Source organism: Vipera ursinii (assembly GCF_947247035.1).
Source record: "Vipera ursinii genome assembly, chromosome: 1".
NCBI lineage: Eukaryota > Metazoa > Chordata > Lepidosauria > Squamata > Viperidae > Vipera > Vipera ursinii.
In genome coordinates, this window is record NC_139512.1 from 458,230 (window position 1) to 485,441 (window position 27,212).

Consider the following 27,212-nt stretch of genomic DNA (forward strand, 5'->3'; position numbering starts at 1 on the left):
ATGGCGGCGGGGGGAGGGGGAGGAGGCGGCCGGGGGAGCAGCAGCGGAGCGAAGATGGGGGGCAGGACTGGGGGGACCGGAGGAGGAGGAGGGGGCGCGGTGGCGGCGCCTGCTTCCGAAAAGCTTCCAGTCCACGTAAGTCTGAAGGGGGCGGGGGAGAGAAAGGGGGCGCCTCCCCATGGATTGACCTTTTATCTCTGCCTCACCTGCCCAGAACTTGGGGTTCCCCCTCCCCTCTGCTCTTTTGCCAGTGGGTGCTGGTGGGATGGGCTGCATGCAAACCTTGAGCCCCGTTGCATAAGGTTAGAGGACCTTCTTTCTCGCCAGCCCCAACCCCACTTCTCTTTGCATTGTCAATGTGAAAGGCAAGATGCATTGAAGCCCCGCTGCCTCCTTGCATCGCTTTCCTTTTCTATTTCTTTCAGGGAGTATTTTTTCTTACTTTGTGAGCTGTCAAGTAAAACAAAAAGTTTTTTAAAAAGTGGGCTGGCACCTTTAATTTAAAATGGCTAAGTGCCACGTGTTTTGATGGTTTTCATTTTTATTTAATTTTTAATAGGTTGCTGTGTTTGAACGGGCAGTGTACTACAATAGTTTGCTTCCTTTTTATTTTAACGGTTGGGGTTCTGTTTCCTACTGATGTGAACAATGTGTCTTTTTCACTTTTTTGGGTGAAAAAAGCTGATTTTGCACAGAATCCAAACCAAACACTAAAATAAAGCATCATATAAAAATGCAGATTGCAAAACTGCAGCTGCAGAAGCAAAAAGCATGGCTAAATAATGGAAATTGACAAATAATCTGTTTTTCTTCAAAACATTCTTGGGCAGTAACATCTTATATGCGGATGCTGATTAATTTCTACAGTCTCTTTCTGAATGCACCAAAAAATGACAATGGCCAATTTTAATGTTCTGCTCTATTGCCTTGTGGTAAGTGAAAAACAGTCTTGAATTGGGGAGCAGTAAGGATAAACGTTGTGTTTATCCCGTTTCTGATTAACTAAACTCAGGCTGGTTTGTGAGACATGATGCATCCATTTGCCTTTCCAGAACATAGATTGCTCTATCAATTCTGTTGCGGCTAATGCTGTGTCTTAACATCTCATAGAATTGGGGTACAAGACATGATCTTTCCCTATTTTCACACCAGGCACATAGAACTACACAGCAGCTTTCACTTTCTATGAGAATACTCTTGTGGCATTTTCTGTCTTTTAAAACATCTCCCCTCTTCACAGTTCTGTTGGGGAAAAATGGCTGAGATTCCCCTCCCATCCCCATAGCAGTGCTAGACAGCTCAGTGCTGTTCAGATGTTTGGCACTTCTGCTCTCGGCCACACTCAGATTTTCTTATCATTGTAACATCCCAGTTGATTAAATGTAAAGACAATTATAACTATCCTCAGTATTCGTCTAAAGTCACAACATTAATATGATTAAAAAGTGTAAGTTTACCTTAAACTTACAACCTAGCCAAAAATCCAGAAGGTTGAATAAATATTTCTTTTTTAACTGTAAAGGGAATTAGGCTAAATACAACGATTTGATTGTTAACATGATAGAATACTTCCAATAGGAGAAAAAAGTGCATGTTCCTCTTCAACGCCTGTGCAATTATCAATCTGGTACAGTATTTTTATCAATATTACATCATAAAAGGGGCAAAATTTGATGTACTCCACCTATTCCTGGCCACAATAGCAAAATGTTGTACCACAGTGATTGCAGAATCTGTCGTCCTGGTTAGAAAGAGAACAGGCACTCTGAGGTATGGTTTAAAAATTTAAACTGGTGAGAGTCCCTTCCATAATACCGAGCACTTGTATGAAAAGAATCAACTATACTGAGTGAGAGGATTAGGATAGTTACCATCTCATGCATCTGAAAGCATCAAAATTTGAGTCTTCACTCTGAAAGGGTGCTCATGGAGCCAGTTTTGAGTCCCAAGATTTTTTATGTTGAGCTCATCTTCTCTGGGAGTGACTTTAGACCATGTACCTGGGCATCTGTACATTTGTGAATTGGCTACTACTTGTCTCCTCTCTTATAAAACAAAAGTATTTGGCAGCAGAATTGGCTCTCTTTGTAATAATAAATAAAAGACTGATTAATGGTAGGGGATATTGAGGCAGAGCAGTAGGCCATCTTGAAATACAAGAATAATTGGTTGATATATTGTCTGATAGCCAAGAAAAAAAATAATCTTTTGCCATCGCCCATAAGGCAAACCAATTCCATGTGGCAGTGCCTTTGGTGACCCATGCCCGCTTTGTTAAACAAATCATTCATGATACGGTGCCTCATCTACAAAGTCCATCACTGCACAAAAATTGCCTCATGCAGTGTTTTTTCCAGCATGCCCTGTCAGAAGCTAAATACAATCTCTCTGGCCTTTAGTATTGGCAAGGAAATCTAAATCCTTTCAAATCCATTTTGAATGCAAAATGGAGATTTTTCTGGCTATAAATTTTGGATGTTTCTAAGGCCTGAAAACTGGTGGCATTGTTTTGCTTTTTGCACGTCCTTCAGCTCGGATTGGAACTAGTTTAGAAAGTATAAAATTACCTGTTGTTCATTACAATTCTTCCTTTTTGGGGTATTTGTGTGTGTGTGTGTGTGTGTGTGAGAGAGAGAGAGAGAGAGAGAGAGAGAGAGAGAGAGAGAGATCTTTCAATATCTCTTACAATTTCTTGCAGGTAGAAGATGCCCTCTCTTACCTGGATCAAGTGAAGATCCGTTTTGGTAGTGACCCCGCCACATATAACGGTTTCTTGGAAATCATGAAAGAGTTTAAGAGCCAGAGGTAACATGAACCAAGGAGAATCCATCCCCTGCTTCCCTCCTTTGATTGATTTGACTAAGCATGAAACCCTCACCGAGCCTTGTGGGAGATTTCAGGAAGGAGAGGGAGCAAACACCATCTCTCCTAAATCCATTCTCCATTGCCAGATTTAAGCATCTACTTTTGTTCTTCGTGTCTTGTTTTGGGTCCAGCATTGACACTCCAGGCGTCATCAGACGTGTTTCTCAGCTGTTCCACGAACACCCTGACCTCATCATCGGCTTCAACGCTTTCTTGCCCTTGGGCTACCGAATAGAGATTCCAAAGAATGGGAAGCTGAATGTCCAGGCACCTCTCACTGGCCAGGTACAAAGAGCTTTCTTTATTATGTTTTTAAGTCTTCCTATCCTGGTACCGGCAGCTGACAGTTGAAGGCAGATGGGTCTTCTCTCGCTTAGCTCTCCCAGCCTTTGTTTTTGATCCTTGGACCATTGTGGCAGTACTGCTTTGATTCCGCCTCTCCCCGGGACCACAAGAGCTCCCACAAACAGTGAGACCCTTCCTCTTCCCAGCAGAGCTACTTGCTTAGGTCCAGGAGACTTTGCAGGAGAGCACAGGAGCAGTCCAGCTTTCCTTGAAAAGAACACAGGTAGCACGAGAGAGCCAATAAGAAGAACAGGCATTAGAGGTCCGAGTATTGCAGTTGCTCTTTCTTTGGAGAGGTAAGGGCGATATTGGTGGTGCTGTACCGAAGGGTGTCCCAAAGGTGCTTTTTCAAAAGGCAACTGGAATTTCTGTGTTTTTCCTTGAAGACGTTTCACTTCTCATCCCAGAAGCTTCTTGGACGGGAAGCGAAACGTCTTCAGGGAAAAACACAAGTCCAGTTGCCTTTTGAAAAAAGCACCTTTTTCACGACCTGGATGACTGAGAGCCTCCACAGACATTTATGCTAAAGGATCACTCAAGTATTTCCATCCAAAGCAGGCCTGTGCGTAACGGAGAGCATCTGTTTTGCTTACCCAGGTTGGAAATGTTCCTGTTTAAAAGGAACTTGGGAGTCGGGCCAGGGATAACGGCCTTTCTCTTCTTCTGTTGCTAGAAAGCCTCTGCAAATAATATAATTGCTCATTCTAATATGAGGTGAATTGCAGGGAACCCAGGGACCTTCCTTGGATTTCATCTTACATCATCCAAGCTAGCCGTGGTCAGTAAAGTCCAACATTATCGCTGTTTCTTGCTTTGTGAATCCAAGCAGTTCAAGCATTCGTATCGACTGCCTGCTATGAGTCAGATACTGAGACAACAACATTATGTCTGTGTGTGTTGAGGGACAACGGGTAGGGGGTACTTGTAGGCCTCACATCTACATTTACCAAGGGAATGACTCTTAGAATTTTTTCTGATTTAATTAATTCCTCACACAATGACTTGCATTTCTCCAGATATCCCTGGAGCCAGTTCAGAGCCCTCTCTCTGGCAGCAGTCTAATGCTGCATTACTGCCAGGAGAATACCCACAACCATGGCGACTGTCCAGAGGATTTCCGCCAGCAGCAACAGCCCTGCAAGGATGATAAAGTTCAGATGCCCCTGGAGTCCGATTCAGTGGAGTTCAACAACGCCATCAGTTATGTGAATAAAATCAAGACCCGGTTTCTTGATCACCCTGAAATCTATCGTTCCTTCTTGGAGATCCTTCACACATATCAGGTAAAGGAGGATGCCCCCCCCGCCCCGCCCCCATGAGTCCAGAAAGAAGTCACGGATAGTGGGTGGGGTCTGTCTGAGTTCTTATTGCACCTGACTGGGGTATAATCAGACAGAGTACTTTTGTGGGAACCTGGCCACTGTCTTAAGTGTATTGTGTAGAAACCATTATAATGTTTGTTGTTTCGGCATATGTGATGGGAAGACAGGAACTTTGTGCTTTGTTAACCTGGGATTAGGAGTGAGCATAAATTAGCCCAGACGAGATGATTGATGCTATCCTAGATTGATGCTGGTTTTGCTTCAAACAGGTACAACTAACATAACATTTCACAACAGAGAGAGTTTGATGTTGCTTTCTGGGCTAGAAACTAGGTGAGATGAGTTCTAGTCCTCCCTTAGGCCTGAAAAATTGCTGAGTGATCTTAAGCCGGTCATTTTCTCTCACGGGGCCAGTCCACCTTACAGGGTCATCGTTGTTGGGGGGAATATAGGAGGAAGTGTTACATACGTTGCCTTGAGTTCTACAAAATCAAAGTGGGATATAAATCTTAACGAATAAAAACCTTTTGTTAACTTGCAGAAGGAGCAGCTAAGCACAAAAGGCCGCCCCTTTCGAGGCATGTCGGAAGAGGAGGTCTTCACTGAAGTGGCAAATCTTTTCAGGGGCCAGGAAGATCTCCTATCTGAGTTTGGACAGTTCCTTCCGGAGGCAAAGAGGTCTTTGGTACGTCTTTGCTAAATCTCTGGTGTGGCCATTGTGAGGAGGCGGGCTGTCCAATGTGGAGGCTGAGTGGGAGGGGCTTGAAGAAGAGCTGCTGTCTTGGTTGGGTGGAAGGTTCTGGCTGGTTTCCTGTACAGACTGAAGTACAGCATGTATCATTCGCTAGCAGATGGATGCAGCCTCAAACCTCTGGAGAGTCAAATGGCCCCCAGCCACCCCACAGAGAAAATGCCATTTGTTTGGCAGCCAGTCCCAAGAATAAGAACATTCCCTACCCTGGGTGGTGGCAAGCGATTCATAGCAGCCCGTTCCCCAATTCTGACTTGAGATGTCTTTCAACAGTTTGTTAAAGGGGACCATCTTCCTCCCTGCCCATTCATTTGTTATTATGTTAATTTATATAGCTCCCCACCAGTCAAATGCAACTCTGGACAGCAAGCAGACTTTAAAAACCGTGCAAACTGAATAGTAAACATTAACAGACAAAGACCAGTATAAACAAACAGTAACTCAACATCTTTCCCTTTTGGTTTAGTTTACAGGGAACGGGCCGTGTGATGCCAACAGTATCCCCAAAATGGATCATGAGAAACATCTAGAAAACAGTAAGAAGCGGTCCAGGTCTCTGTTGCTCCGTCCTGGACCCAGCCCAGCCAAGGTATCTGAACCAATTGCAGAGCTGGGGGAAAGGGCAAGAGTGATTTTTGAAGGCTCTGTAGTTTAGGTGACCCATCTAGCTGAAACTGGCTGATTAGTTCTGTCCTCGAGAAGAAAAGGAGGTATTTCCATCAAAAAATGGCTGAACTCATGAAATGTTCCACATATTTAGCTATGCTGGCCTGCTAAGCTAAAACCAGCCAACTGTAGAATTAATAAAGGAGGATATTTACTAACGCTAACACTGATGGTATTATCTAGTTTGGGTAATGAAACGTGTGCGAGAAAACAACCAATCAAGGACCCCTCAACTCTAGCCTTGTTTAAAGATGGGCAGGTTGTTTCTCACAAAAGCTTTTCTGACATATTTAATGGGATTTTTTATAAATGAACTTTAATTTTAAATTTGCATTAATTTTATGGGCATTGTTTAATCATGTTTTAATAATTTTAATTTTTGTATCTAGTTTTTATGTATTGCCCTGTTCACCGCCCTGAGTCCCCTGGGAGAAGGGCGGTATATAAATTATATAAATTAAATAAATAAATAAATAAATAAATAAATAAATAATTTGAAAGAGGAAGAGGAGGAGAGAGCCTTCGGTCCCCCAGACTTTTCACCCCAATAAATCTGTCCTACGTTAGGGTTTTTCTATAAACGGTACTATCACAGTTATAATACCTTTTATTACAGACAGTAGGTTCTCTCTGTAATTCGACAAAACGTACTTTTCAGCTACCTTTCTGAGATTTACAGAAAAAAAATAATCTCATAGGAGGAAAGATAATTATGAACTGAAAATCTTTCTCAACCTCAGCACTTTTAAAATGTCTAGACCTAAGTCACCAGTTTACTGGGTGGGGAATTCTGGGAGCTGGAAGTTCACACATCTTAAAGTTGCAGAAGTTGTTGGGAAACATTTTCACCAGTTCTACTTTTATATAGGTGTGACTGGGTGGAGTAGCAGAAGCCCATGACGGACAGTGGTACCCTTTTGCTTTTTAGGGAATGCAAATGTTAACAAGTTACTAAGGACAGGTAGTCCTTGACTTACAACACTTACAACTTTGTTTAGTGACCGTTCCATAGTGAAAATAGCGACTTATGACCATTTTTCACACTTAAGCCTGTTGCAGCATCCCCAGGGTCACACGATCAAAATCCAGATGCTTGGCAACTGGTTCATATTTAGGGCCGTTGCAGCATCCCCGCGATCACCTCCTGCAGCCTTCTGACAAGCAAAATCAGTGAGGAACCCAGATTCACTTAACAGCCTTGTTACCAACTTAACAGCTGCAGAGATTCACATAACGACTGTGGCAAGGAAGGTCGTAAAATGGGGCAAAGCTCATTTAACGAATGTCTCACTTAACAACAGAAATTTGTTGTGGGCGTAAGTGGAGGACTACCTGTATTTTCTTTGGGCTCTTAATGTCAGGAAAAGTCAAAAATGGGTAAGAGCTGCTTCTCAGTGCTAAGCTTCTAAGCTGCCTCTACTTGTGAATTACACCCAACAGAAAAAGATGAAGCTGCGTGGGACCAAGGACCTCTCCGTGGCGACAGTGGGCAAATACGGCACTTTGCAGGAGTTTTCTTTCTTTGACAAGGTCTGTTATTTCTGGTGGAAACAGAGCTGTAGTTCATGAACAAAGACTGACGCTTGCAATGCAAAAAAAAGTGTCCGGGGTGGCTGGTGGAGGGAAAAGCTCCCCTAAAACTCATAGCAAAGTGCACTAAATTGATTAAAGCAGTTCCCCAGGTTGTGCTGCCAGATTATAATCTCTCTGAGTTAGGCAGCTCAGCTCCTCCCGCAAGAGCTGAAATGACAGTTTCAGTGGGTCTGATGTCAGTTTGTTGTTGTTAGTTGCGAAGTCGTGTCCAACCCATCGCGACCCCATGGACAATGTTCCTCAAGCCTTCCTGTCCTCTACCATCTTCTGGAGTCCATTTAAGCTCACGCCTACTGCTTCAGTGACTCCATCCAGCCACCTCATTCTCTGTCGTCCCCTCCTTCTATTGCCCTCAATCTTTCCCAGCATTAGGCTCTTCTCCAGTGAGTCCTTCCTTCTCATTAGGTGGCCAAAGTATTTGAGTTTCAACTTCAGGATCTGGCCTTCTAAAGAGCAGTCAGGGTTGATCTCCTCTAGGACTGACTGGTTTGATTGCCTTGCAGTCCAAGGGACTCACAGGAGTCTTCTCTAGCACCATAGTTCAAAGGCTTCAATTCTTTGGCGCTCAAACCATGGCCTTGACTATACGCACTTTTGTTCTGATGTCAGCTGGTGCCTGGCAAACAGAAGGTTTCTCCTCTTTGACTATTTTGCTAGGTACGCCGAGTCCTCAAGAGCCAAGAAGTCTATGAGAACTTCCTCCGCTGCATTGCTCTCTTCAACCAAGAACTGGTCTCTGGCTCTGAGTTGCTTCAGCTGATCACACCCTTTTTGGGGTAAGAAAGACTATGTTAAATTTGGAGCTTTGTTTCTTTAGACTAGGGGTGGACAACTCTGGCAACTTTAAGACCTATGGACTTCAGCTCCCAGAATTCAGTTCCCATGCTGGCTCAGGAATTCTGGGAGTTGAAATCCACAAGTCATAAAGTTGCCATAGTTGCCCAGCCCTGCTTTAGGCTGCTGAGAGAGAATGTCTCCCTGACAGCGTGGAGGAGTATTTTTGTCAAATTATTAATATACATGAGACGACAGTCTCACACTGAGAATTGTTGCAGTTAATTCACCGGAATAAATAGTTAACAGACACAGTGGATCCCAGGATTTTTAAGTAATAAAGCAGTATATTGTGCCATTGACAGTTGCGTAATTGCAATTGTTATGTAACTTTGAGAATGCAGTATTCATTTTACAGATTTTGCCACCAAAGCCCAGGCGACTCAACAAATTGCAGACAGTTGCCACAGTTGTATAAAGCAGTTACGTGAAATCATGGTTACAGCTTTCTCTTGTTTTAACAGATCTAGAAGAGATGGGCAGTTTTAGAGCATGAATCCCTTAGCTCCCCGTTTCCATGCCTCCTGGAAAACCTCCCAAGGCAGCCGAGTTGAAATTTCAGTGACAATTTTTTAATATATATTTTAAGGACAAGATAAAATCATTAAGGAGATAAAGCATTCGACCATGCCCTTTTCAGTGATATTACAGTCCATTCAAAGAAAAATCCACGATGATGATGATGATAAAGTAGATTATCTCCTGAAGAATGATGGTTGTCTGCGCTCATCTTAGAGAAATGACATCTGCTGTTTCTCCTTTTCTAGCCGTGATTAGTGCTGAAAGGCGGGCTGTTACTTTTCAGTCTGCTCCTCCTCAAAAAAAAGGGTTCTGTTACCTCTTTAAACCTGTCAGTTTCTAGCCTACGTTTGCTTGTTTCTTTTGTTTGTTTGAAGGAAATTCCCTGAACTCTTTGCTCAGTTCAAGTCATTCCTGGGAGTGAAGGAGCTCTCTTTTGCTTCCCCAATGAGTGATCGCTCTGGGGACGGGATGTGCCGGGAAATTGACTATGCTTCCTGCAAGCGTATCGGCTCCAGCTACAGAGCCCTGCCCAAGACTTACCAGCAACCCAAATGCAGTGGCAGGACAGCTATTTGCAAGGAGGTAGGTAGTGCTTACAACCTCTTGTAGAGAGGAGAGTAGAAGGCCAAGGGGATTCACCAGACACTGGAGAACAGGACCCCGTAGGACAGACATGTCAAACACAAGTGGTTTCATGCGGCCCATGAAGCCATCCTGGAAACAGTGAGGGAACGGCCCCCACTGCCTTGGCCTTGGCCCAGAGACCCTCCTCCTGCCAGAGACCCTCAGATCTGTCCCACTCCTGCCCAGGCCCCCATAGGCAGCCTTGATGCGAACGATGTAGAGCTGGCCACGCTCACCCAGTAGGCCATACGCACTCTAGCCACGCCCACCCAGTAGGCCACGCCCACCCAGGCCATATCCACCCAGCCCCCTGAGGGCAACCGCAATGCTGATGCGGCCCTCAATGAAATTGAGTTTGACACCCCTGCCGTAGGAAGATGCTCAGAAGATCCGGCTGATTTAGTGTGTGTTTTAAATTCTACAGGTGCTAAATGACACCTGGGTCTCCTTCCCATCTTGGTCTGAAGACTCAACTTTTGTCAGCTCAAAGAAAACTCCTTACGAGGAACAGCTACATCGGTGTGAAGATGAACGCTTTGAGGTGCGTCTCCTTCATCTGGTAGTTGTTAACTGTGTCCTTTTGGTCAGAAACAACATTGAAAGCCCCCCCCCCTCTGCAAAAGCAGGAGAGGCCTCCCTGCCTGCAATCTTGGAATGATACTGCTGGTAGGAGCTGCCAGTGACTGGGCTCATACCAAGCTATGATTCTATTGTTATTATTATTACTATTATTTACTGATTTTCTAATATTACATTCACATATTTGAAAAGCAACGTGGTGGCTGGGTAGTAGTAATTCAGTTACATACAGATATCATTAGTACAGATTTCAAATTGCTACCATAAACATTTCCTCTCTTTTTCCCTATATATATATATATAGTCTATTTGTAGATTTAAAGACAAGTTTTATCCTATCAATCCTATCAATAGAAAATAACTTACATATATCCATAGTTTTTTTTTAGTTTACACATATTCTAATTGTTTTAACATACAATCTTTTAGACAATCAATGACCTAATAGATGTTTCAATTTTAATTTCCACTAACATTTAAGCAAGCTGTGATTCTATTAATTGTGGTTTGTGCAGTAAAACATAATTGGATCAGCTCAGGCTTTGCAGCAAGTGATAAACCAGAAACTTAACATCCACAAGCAGTTCATACTTCATGCTCAGTTAGAACCGTACAAAGCACCTTATGATTTAGTATGAAATATTATGGGTGCTTAGCACTGAAGGCTTTCACGAAAAGATTGTTGGGGTTGGAATAAGGTCTCCGGCCTTGGGTAGGGGGGTTGGACTAGAAGACCTACCTTCCAGCCCTATGATTCTGTGATAGGTGAACCTTGCTAAGTTTTTGGTCTGAAAGCTGGGAATGGATGTAAGACTGATTAACGGTGATCAGAGTTCAGATACTGTATTTCTATTTTTCTTTTTTTTATCTATGGACAGTTTTTCTGGACCAGAAGAGGCATTTTTAGTCAATGTCCTCTTCTGTGTTTTCCTAGCATGTTCTGCTTCCTAGGGTTGCCATATCCTACTTAACTGAAAGACTGTAAAAAGTTTTGTCATTTCTTACCATTTCGCAGATTATAGTATCAACTTAGTAAAGCGAATCCATCCACAAAGTTGGTTGCTCGGATGGAAACTACCATAGCTCCCCTCTCTTTCCGCTCAAGAAAGTTAATTGTTATACAAGTAGTCCTTACGACCAGAATTGAGCTCAATATTTCTGTTAAGCAAGGCAGTTGTTAAATGACTTTTGCCCCACTTTATGACCTTTTTGCCATAGTTGTGAAGCAAATCACTGCAGTTAAGTGAATCACACAGATACTAAATGAATCTGGCTTCCCCCATTGATTTTGCTTCTTGGAAGCGCAACTGTCATAAATACATGGCAGTTGCCAAGCAACCGAATTTTGATCACATGACCATGGGGACGCTGAAGCTTGTGCAAACCGGTCATAAGTCACTTTCTTCAGTGCCGTTGTAACTTTGAATAGTCACCAAATTAGTTTTTGTGAGGACGACCTATATACTGTTTTCCGTGGAAACCAGTTGCATTATAAATGATCTGTAGTCTATTTGGAGCATAATGTATCTTGGATTACAAGTGTATCAAAATAGTTATTTACAAGCAAGAGCAGTCATGAACCAGGATCCAATCACGATCAAATTCTACAGTGTCCTGAGGTGCTAGTTCTGGACCCAGATCCATTCTAGTAATTAATAGTATCAGTTAGCATAACAGAACCTCCATTTAATCTGCAGTGCTGAGAATTATCTACTCATTTTCCAATGTGAAATATACTATTCACATTTCAGGAACATTTTAACTTCCGGTGTAGCATTATTGACCTTTGCACGGACCTACTCAAACAGTGGAACTTAACAAATCTTATTCTGTTACTCACAACTTGAGTAAGAACAAGGATTTCTTTTTTTTTTTTGAAAATCATTCTGTGTGTATATTATTTGACTCATTAGTAAAAAAAATATCTGCATTATCACCCAGTATCTTTTTTGATAACAGCCATTGTTAACAATTTCTTGAGTTCACCGTTTATAATTTCTTCTTCTCTTTCAAAGGTATAGAAAAATATATTATTCATTCGAGATAATGGTTCATACATCAAATGAACTAGGCTGCAGTCTGGAAAAGTTTCAATGTCGCTGTATTGCATTCTACCACGGGAGTCCACCATATGGGTGCCCAAATGTTGTTAAAGTACATTGGTTCATGCCATGTTTGGTTGGGATTGTTAGGAATTGTGGCACAATGAATTTTTCAGAGCGGAGCAGCTATAACAAGACTAATAAGTAATCGCAATAATAACTGGCAGCCTATTTTGGTGGTTTGGGAGGGAATGGCTTAATTGTCTGCTGTGACTGTCTCAATGGGTGTGTGGGCTGGATTGTCTTTAATTTCCTGCAAAGAAGTGTTCATGATAAAGGAGATCCCTCCTTTTGCTTCTTTTCTGTTTCTTGGTTTTCTTTTCCCAGCTGGATGTTGTCTTAGAGACCAACTTGGCGACCATCCGTGTCTTAGAAAGTGTGCAGAAAAAACTGACCCGGATGTCGCAGGAGGATCAAGAGAAGTTCCGGTTGGACGACTGCCTTGGAGGCACATCAGAAGTGATCCAGCGCCGGGCCATCTACCGTATCTATGGGGACAAAGCACCAGAGATAATTGAGAGCCTCAAGAAGAACCCGATCACTGCCCTTCCTGTTATCCTGAAGAGGTGACCGCTGCACGCTTCCTTTTAAATCTGTTCAATTTTCCCCCAGCCTGACTGCAACACCCAGAATTCCTAACAAGCACATTTTGTGGCATGGCTGGCTGAGGATTCTGCAAGTTGCGATTCCAACACATCTAAAAGATTCTAGCCTTGGGGGGGGAGAAGGAGGGGAGAGACTTACTGAAATCGTTCCCGTCCTTTCGCTCTCCCTGGAGATTATATTTGAAATACTTGCCACAACATAACAGTGTGCGTTACACTTCCTACGTAAAATTCTCTGGTTGCCGGGCCTGGAAGCGGTATTTCTTTGGAGTCTTTTCCTTAGGCTCGATTTCCAAGTTCAGCGACATCTACTCTTGTTTCAGGCTGAAGGCCAAGGAAGAAGAGTGGCGAGAAGCTCAGCAGGGCTTCAACAAGATCTGGCGAGAGCAGTACGAGAAGGCCTACCTGAAGTCTCTTGACCACCAGGCTGCAAACTTCAAGCAGAACGACACGAAAGCCTTGCGCTCCAAGAGCCTGCTGAATGAGATTGAGAGCGTCTACGATGAGGTAAGCGTCGGGGGCTTCTCTTAGGGGGTGGAGCAGGGAGCCCCGATTCTCTGGTTAATCTCTCCTCCGTGTCTTTCCAGCACCAGGAGCAACACTCAGAGGGAAGGGGAGCCACTAACGAGCCACATCTCATCTTTGTCTACGAGGACAAGCAGATCCTGGATGACGCAGCTGCCTTAATCAGCTACTACGTGAAACGTCAACCCACCATCCAAAAGGAGGACCAGGCGACTATTCGACAGATTGTCCATCACTTCATCCCGGACCTGTTTTTCTCCCAGATGCCTGAGCACCCATTTCCCGAAGAGTTACCCGGCGAGGAAAAGGGGAGCCCCAAGGCTCACCCGGTGGAGACACGCGATCTACGGAAAAGGCATGCGCCTGGCTCACAAGCGACCCCTGTGGAGGACAAGGGATCGACCCTGGTGGAAGCCCACGAGCTGAGGAAGAGGAATCCCCCTGGCTTAACTGCGAGCCCCATGGAGGAGAAGCCACCTGCCTTGGAGGGCCATGAACTGCGCAAAAGAAACCCCCCAGCACCTCCTGCCAGCCCTGCAAAGGACAAAGGGAGTCTGGAAAGCGTGGTGCCTTCCGCTCGTTCCCACCGTACCCTGGACAATGTCTATACCCTCTTCTTTGCCAATAACAACTGGTACTTCTTCCTGCGCCTTCACCAGACTCTTTGCTCGCGGCTCCTCAAGATTTACCGTCAGGCCCAGAAGCAGCTGCTGGAATATCGGACAGAGAAAGAAAGAGAGAAGCTCTTGTGCGAAGGCCGGAAGGAGCGGGCCAATGACCCTGCCATGGAGCTGAGGCTGAAGCAACCGAGTAAGTTGGCCTTAAGTCGGTAGCTTCTTGAAATTGTTTGGGTGGAGGGAAGCGGGGAGAACCGTGAACATTGGTTGCTCTGAGGCACAAGCAGTGAAAGCCATTTGCAGATAGATAAAGGAAGCAGCTTCGTTGTTTTCTATCTAAGTTACAAAAATCTGCTTGCCTTTCCCCTGGAAGAACCAATGTCTACGGTTTCATAGATCTTGGAGGAGGTCAAGGTGATGCTTGGCAGCTGCACAAGGCCTCTAGGCCCTCACTTGATGATGATGATGTTGGAAGGGACCTTGGAGGTCTTCTAGTCCAACCCCCTGCTCAGGCAGGAAACCTTATACTATTTCAGACAAATGGCTGTCCAGTCTCTTCTTAAAAACTTCCAGTGTTTATTTATTTTTTATTTATTTTATTTTAATTCCATTTATATCCCGCCCTTCTCCGAAAACTCAGGGCGGCTTACAAGCTTAGCAGTGTTGGAGCATTCACAGCTTCTGGAGGCAGGTTGTTCTGCTGGTTAATTGTTCTAACTGTCAGGAAGTTTCTCCTTAGTTCTAGGTTGCTTCTCTCCTTGACTAGTTTCCATCCGTTGCTTCTTGTCCTGCTTTCAGGTGCTTTGGAGAATAGCTTGACTCCCTCTTCTTTGTGGCAGCCCCTGAGATGTTGGAACCCATGCTACCATGTCCCCCCCCCTAGTCCTTCTTTTCATTAAAGTAGACATACCCAATTCCAGCAACCGTTCCTCGTATGATGGAATGGACCAGCTTGCCACAGCCAGTTCGCTGCAGGAGAACTCACTATGGCCAACTCACCGTGGGACAACTTGCTGCGGGACAATTTTAATGATCCTATTTATTTAAATTAAAAAAATATCTTAATTTTGGCCATTCACATTTCATTCTGTCCCTCCTTTGGCATCCTTTCTTCAGTGATTCTATTCCACTATTTTTTCGATATTAATGTAACTCTTGCCTTGCAGCAAGTTGACCGCGCCAAGTTGGCCGTGGCGAATTGCCATAGACCAGGGGTAGGCAACCTCGGCTCTTTTATGACTCATGGACTTCAACTCCCAGAATTCTGGGAGTTGAAGTCCATGAGTCATAAAAGAGCCGAGGTTGCCTACCCCTGCCATAGACCCCTTGCTTGATCCCTCATTCCAGCCTAGCTGGCAGTTTCCCAACAGTTACACAAACTTCCGAAGGATGTATGTGTGAATTAGATAGGGGTTGTTTTTGTTGTTTGGGTGTTTTTTTTTAAAAAAAAAAATAGAATGATGAGGAGTTGTAAGGCTGGCAATTTTTTCAGAACCCTATTGGATGCAAATGGCATCTGAGAAACTTAAACGACTCTTCATTTTCTAGGGGAAATGATAGTTTTTAATCAGTGGAGGAGCATGGATTTCCCCCTCCTATTTGCTGCATAGACAGTTTCATACAAAACAGATTAAACCAAAAACTGAAGCTATCACCTAGTTTGGGCAATGAAACGTCTGCAAGAACACAACCAAGCTCAGAGAGAACCAAGGGCCCCACACTTACAATCCTGAGCTACAGATACTCTTTTCTATCAAAATTAAGCCAGTTTGAGCTCAAACATTTTGAGCTCAACGGGTCAAAAATTCAGAAAATGCCTAAGTGGACTCTGCCGGTGTTTCGCACACATGAACAAAAGAAACTTCAGCCCTGGAACACCCTCTGCTACCTTTCGGACAGGCTGTCTCATGCCGTTCCCCAAGGTGCGCAACCCTTGGGGAGGGGACAGAGCGATTGCCCTTGTGGCCCAGCGCTCCTCAGGATCCCCACCTGCTGCTTATTTTCATGTGGTGAAAGTCCCCCGCAGTCTGCCAAGGCTGTTCTGGATTGCAGGAAGTCTTTCTTCTTGCAGCAGCTTCAGAAAAGGCTGCTTCACGGCTGCAGCCTCTGAAAACCGCACGAAAGAATGCCCCATTTCGACGTGGCTTTCCGAGGCTCCAGAGACACCCACACCCACTCACACACACACAAAGAAAGAGAGAGAGAGAGAGAGAGAGAGAACAGGCCTCTAGTGACTTCCAGAGGATCTGGAGGCTGTGTTAGAACATATCCCATTCTCGAATGGCCTCCACGGCCTCTGAAAAATCGTGCAGAAAAATGGAGCATGCTTTGGAGATTAGTTACTGGGGCGAATGCTAATTTGTCACCCAAAAACGTTGTGGCATACCACCTTGTGACACGCATGTCATTGGTTCACCATCACTGGACTCAACTAATCCTCTCCAATGGGCAGAGACTCCTCTGAACGTTTCGCTCTCCTGCAAATTATTTCTTCAAAGCTTCTACTCTGTTTTCCTGGTGTAATGAGTGAATTGTTGTGGGTTGAATTGCAGATTTTCTTTCTTTCTTTTTTTTTTGCCTTGTGATTAGGGTGCATCTGAGAAACCTCAGAGGTTTTTGAGGCCTTTCCAGATTGGAAATCTTTTGAGGCCTAAAAGGCAGCAACTATTCTCATCCCGTCTTTCCCCAATTTATGGACAGCAACTTAATTCCAAACTGCAGATTTCTGAATGCTTTATAAAAGAATTAAGTAGAAACTAGACTTTTATTGGTAAATGGAATTTAGTTCTTTATGTGCCTGGTTCACATAAAAAGATAGGTAGCCTTTTCAGTAATTGAAGCTAAATGGTGGCATTCCTTTCCCTGAAAGCTTGCGGGATTTCCCCCTGGAAGTTTTCCTGTTTCACCTTGCTTGCATTATATCTGGTTTTGCTTTAATAGTTTTGATGGATTGGATGCCTTATTTTAGAGACATTTTTATTTTCTAAATCTCTGCTTAGCGGACTTCAGATGCAGTGGGCAAAATGGCCATCTGGATAGTCGCCCTTTAGGATTTCTCTTGTCTCCAAAGTAGTCTGGCACTTCAGAAAGATTCTAAAGAATTTTAAATAAACGTTCACATCGATATATGTCATTTGCACACTTGGTGGTTTAATGGACATTGGAAAGAATAGACATCCTTTCTGATCTCAGTTGGGGTTTCACTGTATATTTTATGCTTCCTGTACATATTTTTAAATGTTTGCGATCTTGAGGTCCCCTGTTGGAGAAAAAGGCTTCCGTGCTATTTGAAAACAGAGGAAAAGATTAAGAAGCTGAATCATAGTTGGAAAGGAAGAGTTTGTTTTTTTAAGACAGGAGGAGGCAATCTGGAGCCCTCCGATGTGCTGGATATCGGCACTGACATAGGATATTGCAGTTGCAATCCAGAATATCTGGAAAACACCAGAACATCCATTCCCGCTCCAGGTATCCCTGCCGTTCTTCAATACACCTCCAATACATCTTTTGGCCAGTAGAGGTCACTATGTTGTGTAATGGGTTCTCTAATCAAGTTGTCTAATAGTAGAGAAGAGTAGCTTGGCCTTAGAGCAAGTCCTATCATTCACTTATAGAATGTAGCATATAGAATCCTTGTGGTAGGATATCATTTAAATACTTGGTGTCCCTTATATAAAATGGCTCAGATAGGCATGGAAACTGGTTTGGCATCTATCTGAGCACCCCACACTTTCCTGCAGAGATGTTCGAGCAGTTATCTTTTTCCACGGGGTGTCTGATTCCTGTTCTTCCCCCAGGTGAAGTGGAGCTGGAGGAATATTACCCAGCTTTCCTAGACTTGGTGAGGAATTTGCTGGATGGCAACATTGACCCCACTCAATATGAGGACACCTTGAGAGAGATGTTCACCATCCATGCCTACATTGGTTTTACCATGGACAAGCTTGTACAAAACATTGTCCGACAGGTAACTGCATCCTTGTCCAGGGTGTGGGGAAGATATATAAGAAACTGCTTTGGTATCTTCTTTGGGCCTGTTATAATTTGGCCCCTACTGAACCTCTTATGCAGAAATAGCATCCCAAGCAGCCCCTTTGTTTGTGGTGACCTCTGTTATTAGTTTGTAAGGCTGGGCCTGCTCTGAGGTATTCAGGATTTCATGGTACAATTTCAGAACTTTATCCATGAGGGAAAAACTAAAATTGTTACCTATGTGCAGTTGAGGCCATTCAGAGATGCTGCCCCATTTGGCATTACCAATAGTCCTTGAGTTATGACAGCAGTTGGGACCAGGATTGCCATTACTATGCAGTGTAGTGATAAAATCACATGGCCACATTGCTTCGTGATGGCAATCTAGGCAGTCCCAGTTGTCATTGTACAGTGAAGGGAAAAAATTATTTGATCCCCTGCTGATTTTGTACGTTTGCCCATTGACAAAGAAATGATCAGTCTATAATTTTAATGGTAGGTTTATTTTAACAGTGAGAGACAGAATAATAGCAAAAAAATCCAGAAAAATGCATTCCAAAGCAGTTATAAATTGATTTGCATTTTAATGAGTGAAATAAGTATTTGACCCCTTCGCAAAACATGACTTAGTACTTGGTGGCAGAACCCTTGTTGGCACTCACAGAGGTCAGATGTTTCTTGTAGTTGGCCATCAGGTTTGCACACATCTCAGGAGGGATTTTGTCCCACTCCTCTTTGCAGATCATTAAGGTTTTGAAGCTGACGTTTGGCAGCTCGAACCTTCAGCTCCCTCCACAGATTTTCTATGGGATTAAGGTCTGGAGACTGGCTAGGCCACTCCAGAACGTTAATGTGCTTCTTCTTGAGCCATTCTTTTGTTGTTTTGGCCGTGTGTTTTGGGTCATTGCCATGCTGGAATACCCATCCGTGACCCATTTTCAATGCTCTGGTTGAGGGAAGGAGGTTCTCACCCAAGATTTGATGGTACATGGCCCCATCCATCGTCCCTTTGATGCAGTGAAGTTGTCTTGTCCCCTTAGCAGAAAAACATCCCCAAAGCATCATGTTTCCATCTCCATGTTTGACGGTGGGGATGCTGTTCTTAGGGTCATAGACAGCATTCCTCCTCCTCCTAACACGGCGAGTTGAGTTGATGCCAAAGAGCTCATCTTTTGGTTTCATCTGACCACAACACTTTCACCCAGTTCTCTGAATCATTCAGATGTTCATTAGCAAACTTCAGATGGGCTTGTTTGTACATGTGCTTTATTGAGCAGGGGGACCTTGCGGGCACTGCAGGATTTCAGTCCTTCATGATGTAGTGTGTTACCTATTGTTTTCTTGGTGACTATGGTCCCAGCTGCCTTGAGATCATTGACAAGATCCTTCCGTGTAGTTCTGGGCTGATTCCTCACCGTTCTCATGATCATTGAAACTCCACAAGGCAAGATCTTGCATGGAGCCCCAGACCGAGGGAGACTGACAGTTATTTTGTGTTTCTTCCATTTGCAAATACTCACACTGACTGTTGTCACCTTCTCACCAAGCTGCTTGGCATTCCAGCCTTGTGTAGGTCTACAATCTTGTCCCTGACATCCTTGGACAGCTCTTTGGTCTTGGCCATCGGTGGAGTGTTTGGAATCTGATTGATTGATTGCTTCTGTGGACAGGTGTCTTTTATACAGGTAACAAGCTTAGATTAGGAGCACTCCCTTTAAGAGAGTGTTCCTAATCTCAGCTCGTTACCTGTATAAAAGACACCTGGGGGCCAGAAATCTGGCTGATTGATAGAGGATCAAATACTTATTTCACTCATTAAAATGAAAATCAATTTATAATATTTTGAAATGTGTTTTTCTGGATTTTTTTTTGTCTTTGACTGTTAAAATAAACCTACCATTAAAATGATAGACTGATCATTTCTTTGCCAGTGGGCAAACGTACAAAATCAGCAGGGGACCAAAATTTTTTTTCCCCTCACTGTAACCCCAAGATCTGTGGGGCGTTACATGACAAACGTAGAGAGTCCCAAATACGGAGGGTGGGGCATAGCAGCAGGTTGATGCGGGAGACCCTACACAGGCTTCACAAGATCAGGCAGGGGGTGTTGCAATGTGGTGTGCATGGTGTAAGGTCAGGAAGGCTGGGGAAGGATGGTGTAGAGATGCATGTCAGTGTAGGAAGGCCAGGGAAGGATGGCACATGCGTGTGTGTGAGCACAGGCATGACCTGGGAAGGCTGGCGCTGGTGAAGGCGTGTGTGCAAGTGAAGGGGGCGGGAAGGAAGTTTAGGTTGAATGCAAAGCAGGAGGCAGTGCAGGCGATGAGTGGAGGGAGGGAGGCGCAATGTATGTGAGTGAAGAAAGGACAGTGAGGGTAGACTTATCTGAGTGATTTGCATCCTTACTACTATGTTCTCCATTGATTTTGCTTGTGGGAAGCCGACAGGGAAGGTGGAAAATGGTGATCATGTGACCAGATTTTATTTACATGATTATGGGGGCACTCCAACAGCCGGAACTTTGAGATCAGTTAGTTTCTTTGTTCAGGACCATCATAATTTCAGTCACTAAATCAGGGGTAGGCAACCTTGGCTCTTTTATGACTCCTGGACTCCTGGCTCAGGAATTCTGGGAGTTGAAGTCCACGAGTCATAAAAGAGCCAAGGTTGCCTACCCCTGCACTAAATGATGGTTATAACTAATGGTTACAACTCAAGGTCCACCTATATGTTGAATTGAGTTTAGCAGTAGGTTAGGTTAATGCGTTTCTGGTTAAGCTGTCGTAAATGAGCTTGCAGGCGCTGGACCATTTTGTGGCCTTTGTGCCCTGCTTGATGTTGGTATTTTTTGCTTCTCTCTCTCTCCTCCATCTGCTTTTTTCTGGGGCCAACAGCTGCATCACCTGGTGAGTGATGATGTCTGTCTGAAAGTTGTGGAGCTGTATCTCAGCGAACGAAAGCACGGCGCGGCTGGCGGCAATCTGTCTTCGCAATGTGTACGAGCCGCAAAGGAGACCAGCTACCAGTGGAAGGCGGAACGTTGCATGGCCGATGAGAACTGCTTCAAGGTACAGCAGCCCCTTTCCCAAAGCAAGCTTCCACCCTTTGCCTTCCCACAGCTGAGGACGGATAGATATGTTGGACTTCAATTTCCAATTGATAACGATCAAAACTGAAACCCAGTAAATCTGAAAGTTACCAAGTTGGGGAAGGTTGATTCCAACACCGACAATACCTTCTTTCCTCTGTTGAACTTTTAAAGGTAGCCTGTCTTTATTACCCACCTAATGAGAATGGGAATTAGCATTTGGGGATGGGAATGTTTGGGAATTAGCATTGGGGGGGATGTCTCACCTTTGTGCCTATGGGTGAGGACAGCTTCTTTTGGGCCTCTGTTTTGCACGCTGCCTCTTTTTCACAGGTGATGTTCCTTCAAAGGAAGGACCAAGTGATCATGACCATTGAACTTTTGGACACAGAAGAGACTCAAACTGAAGACCCCATGGAAGTCCAGGTAATTCTAATCTTGTTCCCCTCCTTCAAAGATGAATGTGACCTCACGTTCCTTGGAGAATGCATGGAACAAAACGTCCCCAGGAGGGCAGAAAGGGATAATTTACTTCAGACTTCCTGTATCTGAGAAGAAAGCAACTAGCTGTCTTTTTCTCCTCCAGCATTTGACTAATTATGTGGAGCAGTATGTGGGAGTGGAAGGGACACCGAGCAGTCAGAACGAAGGCTTCCTCTTAAAGCCGGTCTTTCTGCAGAGGTGAGTGGCTCTTTCCCCATTGTTTTCCATCCTCTGTCATTCTGCTGTTAGTTAGATGTGCTAACCAGAAATATGAAAAATGACCCTTGGCGGAATGATGAAGTGAAAAATACTACAAGTGAGGAAAGCAATATCTAAGTGAATGACTGCTGCAAAAACGTAGGAGTGGACTTCAGATCCCCAAATTTCCCAGCCAGCCAGTCAAGTTTGAGACACTGGTTTAGGGAAAGTATTATAAAGTGAATCTGCTTGAAATGTTGATTGATGGGACTTAGACGAAGTTTTGATCACATTGACTGTCGTACTACTACAGGATTACAGACACCTCTAAAGAATTCACACACTTTGTAGTGGGCAATTTGTACTCTGATGACAGGAGTGAATGTGTGTTTCAGAAATTGAAAACAACTTTGCATAAGGGCATGGTGCTGCCCACTTTGTTATAGGGAAGTGAAAGTTGAGAATGTCAAAAGAAACAGTGCAGTGGGAATGGGATCTTGAAAAGGTGTGCCTAGCATTGTTAGAGACCCCACGCGCCCACTTTACTGTCTGTTTCTGTCGCTCCCCTCTGGGAGGAGGTTTCAAACTATTTCTAGCAGGACTACCAGATTCTGTAATAGCTTTGTTCTCTATGCCATCCGTCTGGTAAGATTCATTTTTCTTGCCATGCACATGTATATATAATCCGAACTAGACTGTGTTGTTTCTCTGTGTCATAATATATGTGGGTATATGCATAATTCTGTATTTATTTTTGTCATATTTATGTAGTGTATATTGGAGGTGGTGACCATTTGAGAGCTGTATGCAATAAAATTTCATTTTATTGTATGCCGATTAGTGTACATTCAAAGTGACAATAAAGTTGTTGTTCTGTTCTGTTCTGTTCTGTTCTGTTCTTCTCTGTTCTGTTCCATTCTGTCCTATTCCATTCCATTCCAAAGACCGAAGAGGTACAGTTTATTATTTTAGTGTAAACTAGTTTAGCTATATTTTCCTGATCTCAGACCTTTAATTTCCTTGGTGTCTTTTCTCATTTTTTGCATAACATTGATTACTCAAGAAATGAATAGAATGATAGGTCTGTGTGGACATAGTTTCAGACCTAACTGTGTTTTCTGCCTTGCTCCTTAAAAGTATGGTTTGCATTTTGGCTGAAGGTGATCAGAATTCCTCTCTACTTATAATGGTAATGGAGCCTGCCCATTATAGTCATACGTTGTGACAGTCATAAAGTGTGTCATCAAATGACTGATACAGTTTTTTGTGGTAATCCCTAAGCAAACCCATTGTTTGCTATAGGGCATTTTGGCCAAAATTTGGAAGTAAGCCCTGGTTTTTGGCAAAAACATCATGAATCACAGTCACATAAATGCAGGATGCTGCAAACAGCCATAAATCCCAAGCACCCAAAATGCGGTTATGTGACCTGGGAGGGGCAACTTTGGAACTGAGGCATAAGTGCCTTTTGGGAGGTCTGTTGTAACGTCAAATAATCCTAAGCCAGGGGTCTTCAAACTTGGCCCTTTTATGACCTGTGGACTTCAACTCCCAGAATTCCTCAGCCAGGCAGGCTGGCTGAGGAATTCTGGGAATTGAAGTCCACAAGTCATAAAAGGGCCAAGTTAAGCCATCAGTCGTAAGTCAAGGACTGTCTGTTTCAAAGAGCTTTGAAGAAGAGTGATTGGGGCACCACTTTTCCCCTGCTGCCTCCTTTCCCCAAAGTAACCCACGGTTAAGGTCTGCCCTCTTTTCCCCCTCTCAGGAACCTCGACAAATTCCGGCGATGGCAGTGCCAGCAGATCCAGGCCATGCGTGACAAAGCGAAAAATTCATGGAAGCAGCTGATTGGCGTGGAGAGTGCCTGCAATGTGGACTGCAAGTTCAAGTTGAACACACACAAGATGCTCTTCATCATGAACGCTGAAGACTACATGTACCGTCGGGGAGCGCTGTCTCGAGCCAAACAGGTGCACCTTCTGGAACGGGCCATTTGGGGAGCAGCCTGCTAGAGAGACTAGGCTCCCAGATCACCTGTGATCCCACCCCTTTCCCCTCCCCCGTCTCTCTTACAGGCGGCTCCTCGAGTCTTGCTGCGGCATCACCAGCGCTTTGAAGAGTGGCACCGGCGCTGGCTTGCAAGGCACGTCAACCGAGAAGCAGCCGAGATGGTCCAGGACTGGCTGATGGGTGATGAGGATGAGGACCTGCTGCCCTGCAAGACTACTTGTGAGACTGTCAGTATACACGGGGTGCCTGTCAACCGCTATCACGTGCAGTACAGCCGCCAGCCTTCCTCGCCCTGACTTCCAGTCCGCCCGCCCGCCCCCAAATTCCAGAGGCCCTCATGGACTTCTGGGAAGACAATGTATGTATCACTGGTATTTATCCAACCAGCTTTTATCATTCGTGGTCCCACTTGGGGCTGTGATGATTTATATTCCCCATCCCACCCTACCCCATGCAGCATGGGTGTGCTTGTCCAAGAAAGAATGGACCCATAGCAGAATGGAGGCAGCTTCTGTTGCTCCCATTTAAAGTGGGGGCTTTCAGCGTAGGCCAGGAGAGAGATTGAATTGTAGGAGGGAAGAAGTCAGCAGGCTAGACGAGACAGGCCGTTGTTGCTCTTTGAGAAGTTCCAAAATTGTTACCTATTGGGGATGAGGTCTCCAAGAATCTACAACAGTGACCTATTGGTATCATTGAGCAGCAAACCACATGCCAAATGTGGAAAATGTGGCTTTCTCTCTCTTTCCCCGTGTTCTAATTCTACGGGTGGCACGGCTGAGTCGCCAGTATACTTTGGCACCTTCTTACTTAGAGAATTATCCAAGTGGATGCTGCACCCTGGACAACTAGGGCTTTTACCCCTTTAAAAATAGGAGAACCCAAGATTTTTTCAAGAACCTCCAGTCCATGTTTTCCTGCAAAGAATAAGAGGTTTGGATTTGTATTCTCTCTCCACCCATCTTCAAAACCGGGTTTTTTTTTAAAAAAAAAACTAATCTAAAACCTGGCCTGGATAAGATTCAAGGTGTCTTCCCTCCCACATGGGCTCTGGTGTATTCACTTAAGTATGCCATCCTATGCTATTCTCATCCGTGTGCTGGCAACAAGATTTGCAGGTCCCATTTCTGGATACGTGGTGCATGTCCAGAGATACTGGACTGTTCAATGGAAAGATCCCCTGATGCAGGGTTAGGGGGTTTTGTGCTGAAGCTCCGGGTCTCCCATTAGGGATTACTGCCCTCCCTGTTTCCAGAAAGTCCTCGGTGCCTAGGGGTTTTCTTTGACTCGCAAAATAGGCGGCTGTGTTCCCCCTCTCTTCTCTAATTCCTTTGTTGCCAAGGGAGGGGATGCCATTTTGCCTTGAGCACCATTCAGAAGTCCCAGCTCTACCAGCTTTGTCTCCAGCAGCTTCTCCCAGATCTTCAATTGTGTCTTCTCTTCTACCTGAGCAGAGATGACTGCCTGTGCCAAATTCTGTTATGAAACTACTACTAAATGGTAGCTTGTGGCTTAATGTGTGTTTGATTGGGGAGGGGGGGGCATCGTGAAGTTTGAGAATTTTATCCCCTTCTAGACCACCCTCCTTCCTCCCCTCTTTTTCCTCAAACTTTTTCAAGGCCATCTTTACACATCCTTTTATAAATCAATTAATTTATAATCTGAGTGGACAAAGCAAGACTCTCTCCTTTGTATCCTTCTCATCGCGCAATGTGGTGTTAGCAAGGGCTACATGAAACCTACAGAGACCTGTCAATAGTCGGAAGAGAAGACAAGAAAATAATTCTTCGGTTTTTCTGAAGGATCTCTTGCTTTTTTAAAAAATTGGTTTTGGCTTGTATTTGCTTTGCAATTCTTTAAATGTAGTTTTTAAAAAAATATTTATTTGCACATCAAGTAAAATAAAATATTGATTTTAAAATGCAAAGATTCCCTTGTTTCTCGATTCTTGGGTGCCTTCAGAATATTTGACAAAGCACTTGGCATCAGCTCTTCAGAGCATTTGAAAAGCTAGAAACAAATGTTTCTGGCTGGGATAAAACCTGTTTGAATGTTCAGGGAGAGACAGTTACTTGTGAAACGGAGGATTCTCCCTTACCGACAAGACATACCAAATCTGGGACTTAGATGTAACATTCTCGATGAGATTACAGGTAGTCCTCTACTTATGACCATAATTGAGCCTGCAGTTATGGTTGTAAGTCATAACAATGTGATTTTATGGCCTTTTTTGGCAATTGTTCTAAAGCGAATGCCAGGGTTGTTAAGCAAACCCATTGTTTACTGTGCAATGTTTTTTTGCCAGAAAGCAGAAGTAAATACCGCTTTCCCAGCAAAAATGCCATAAATCACAGTCGTGTGACTGTGGTGCAGCCATCAGAACTTTAAACCTGGGTCCCTTTTTCAAAATTTGTCGTAACTGAACAATCACTAAACAATAGTTTGTAAGTCAAGGATTAGCTGTACTTAATTCCTTGGATCAGGGAACACTGAGTTGTGGTGCTCAAACATTGGTTTGAATCCATTCCCTTATTTTTTTTATTTATTTCTGGGATTGTGGCCTTAGTGTCCTGAGAAGTGCAATTCTTGCTTCCAAAAAATCCAATTCAGGGAAGTTCTTTAATGTCCATAATTGCTTAAGTGGGCTACGTGCGGGCGAGAAAACTGCATTTAAATCCAGAGAAAATGGATGTACTGTCGGTAGATGAGAAACAGGAAGATGGAGGGTCAGTCCATTGTGGACAGAGTTGTCCTGAAAGAGCAGATTTACAGTCTGGGGATACTTCATGATTCTTACATCATCCGGGGGGGGGCACAGTATTCGGTGATTAAGATGTTGGGTTTGTCGGCTGGAAATCCGGCAGCCTAGGCTTGAGACCCAACATGCGACAGGGTGAGCTCCCGTCCTCACTGCAGCTCCTGCCAATGTAGCAATTCAAAAGCATGCAAAAGCGAGTAGATAAATAGGTACCACTTTGATGGGGAGGTGCTTTGTGACATCATACTGGCCACATTACCACATAAATGTCTTTGGACAGCGTTGGCTCAATGGCCTTGAAACAGATGAGCACCCCCCCTATAGTCGCCAACAGAGGAATAAAATCCGCAAGGACTCCTTTATTTATCACATCTGCAAGTATTGGCAATGGCAAAAAGTGTCTTTGCACAATTGCATTTAGCGGGCCAACTATTTTTTTTAAAAAATCCCATTTATATCCTGCCCTTCTCCGAAGACTCAGGGTGGCTTACCATCTAAGCACAAATCAAATGTGCTTAGCAATAGATTTCCATTCCTGGGCTAATCAAGTTTGATACTGAATATCCTACGCCTTAATTTATCTTTTTTTATTATTTTATTTAAACAAAAGTTTAAAAAGTACAGTGTAACAAGAAATGTAGATGTGAAAATGTACGAAAGGTAAACATAGTTGGGTTTAACAGAATATTTGCAAGCTATAAATGGAGAAGAAAAGAAGTATGTGAATTGTGGTAGGATGTTTACAAAAGAGGAAAT

General features: G+C 44.0%; 1 protein-coding gene across 1 annotated transcript; it reads left to right on the forward strand.

Moving 5' to 3' along the window:
- On the forward strand, positions 1-25,625 carry SIN3B (SIN3 transcription regulator family member B; the record flags this gene model as incomplete). Its single annotated transcript, XM_083379549.1, has 19 exons — positions 1-135; positions 2,699-2,805; positions 2,997-3,150; positions 4,227-4,493; positions 5,074-5,217; positions 5,750-5,872; positions 7,390-7,479; positions 8,200-8,318; positions 9,273-9,480; positions 9,947-10,063; positions 12,531-12,769; positions 13,132-13,315; positions 13,396-14,143; positions 17,748-17,917; positions 20,817-20,990; positions 21,344-21,436; positions 21,597-21,691; positions 23,457-23,661; positions 23,767-25,625. 19 exons carry the CDS (start codon positions 1-3, stop codon positions 23,995-23,997), a joined length of 3,603 nt encoding a protein of 1,200 aa, XP_083235675.1. The 3' UTR covers positions 23,998-25,625.
- Between the last annotated feature and the right edge of the window lie 1,587 nt (positions 25,626-27,212).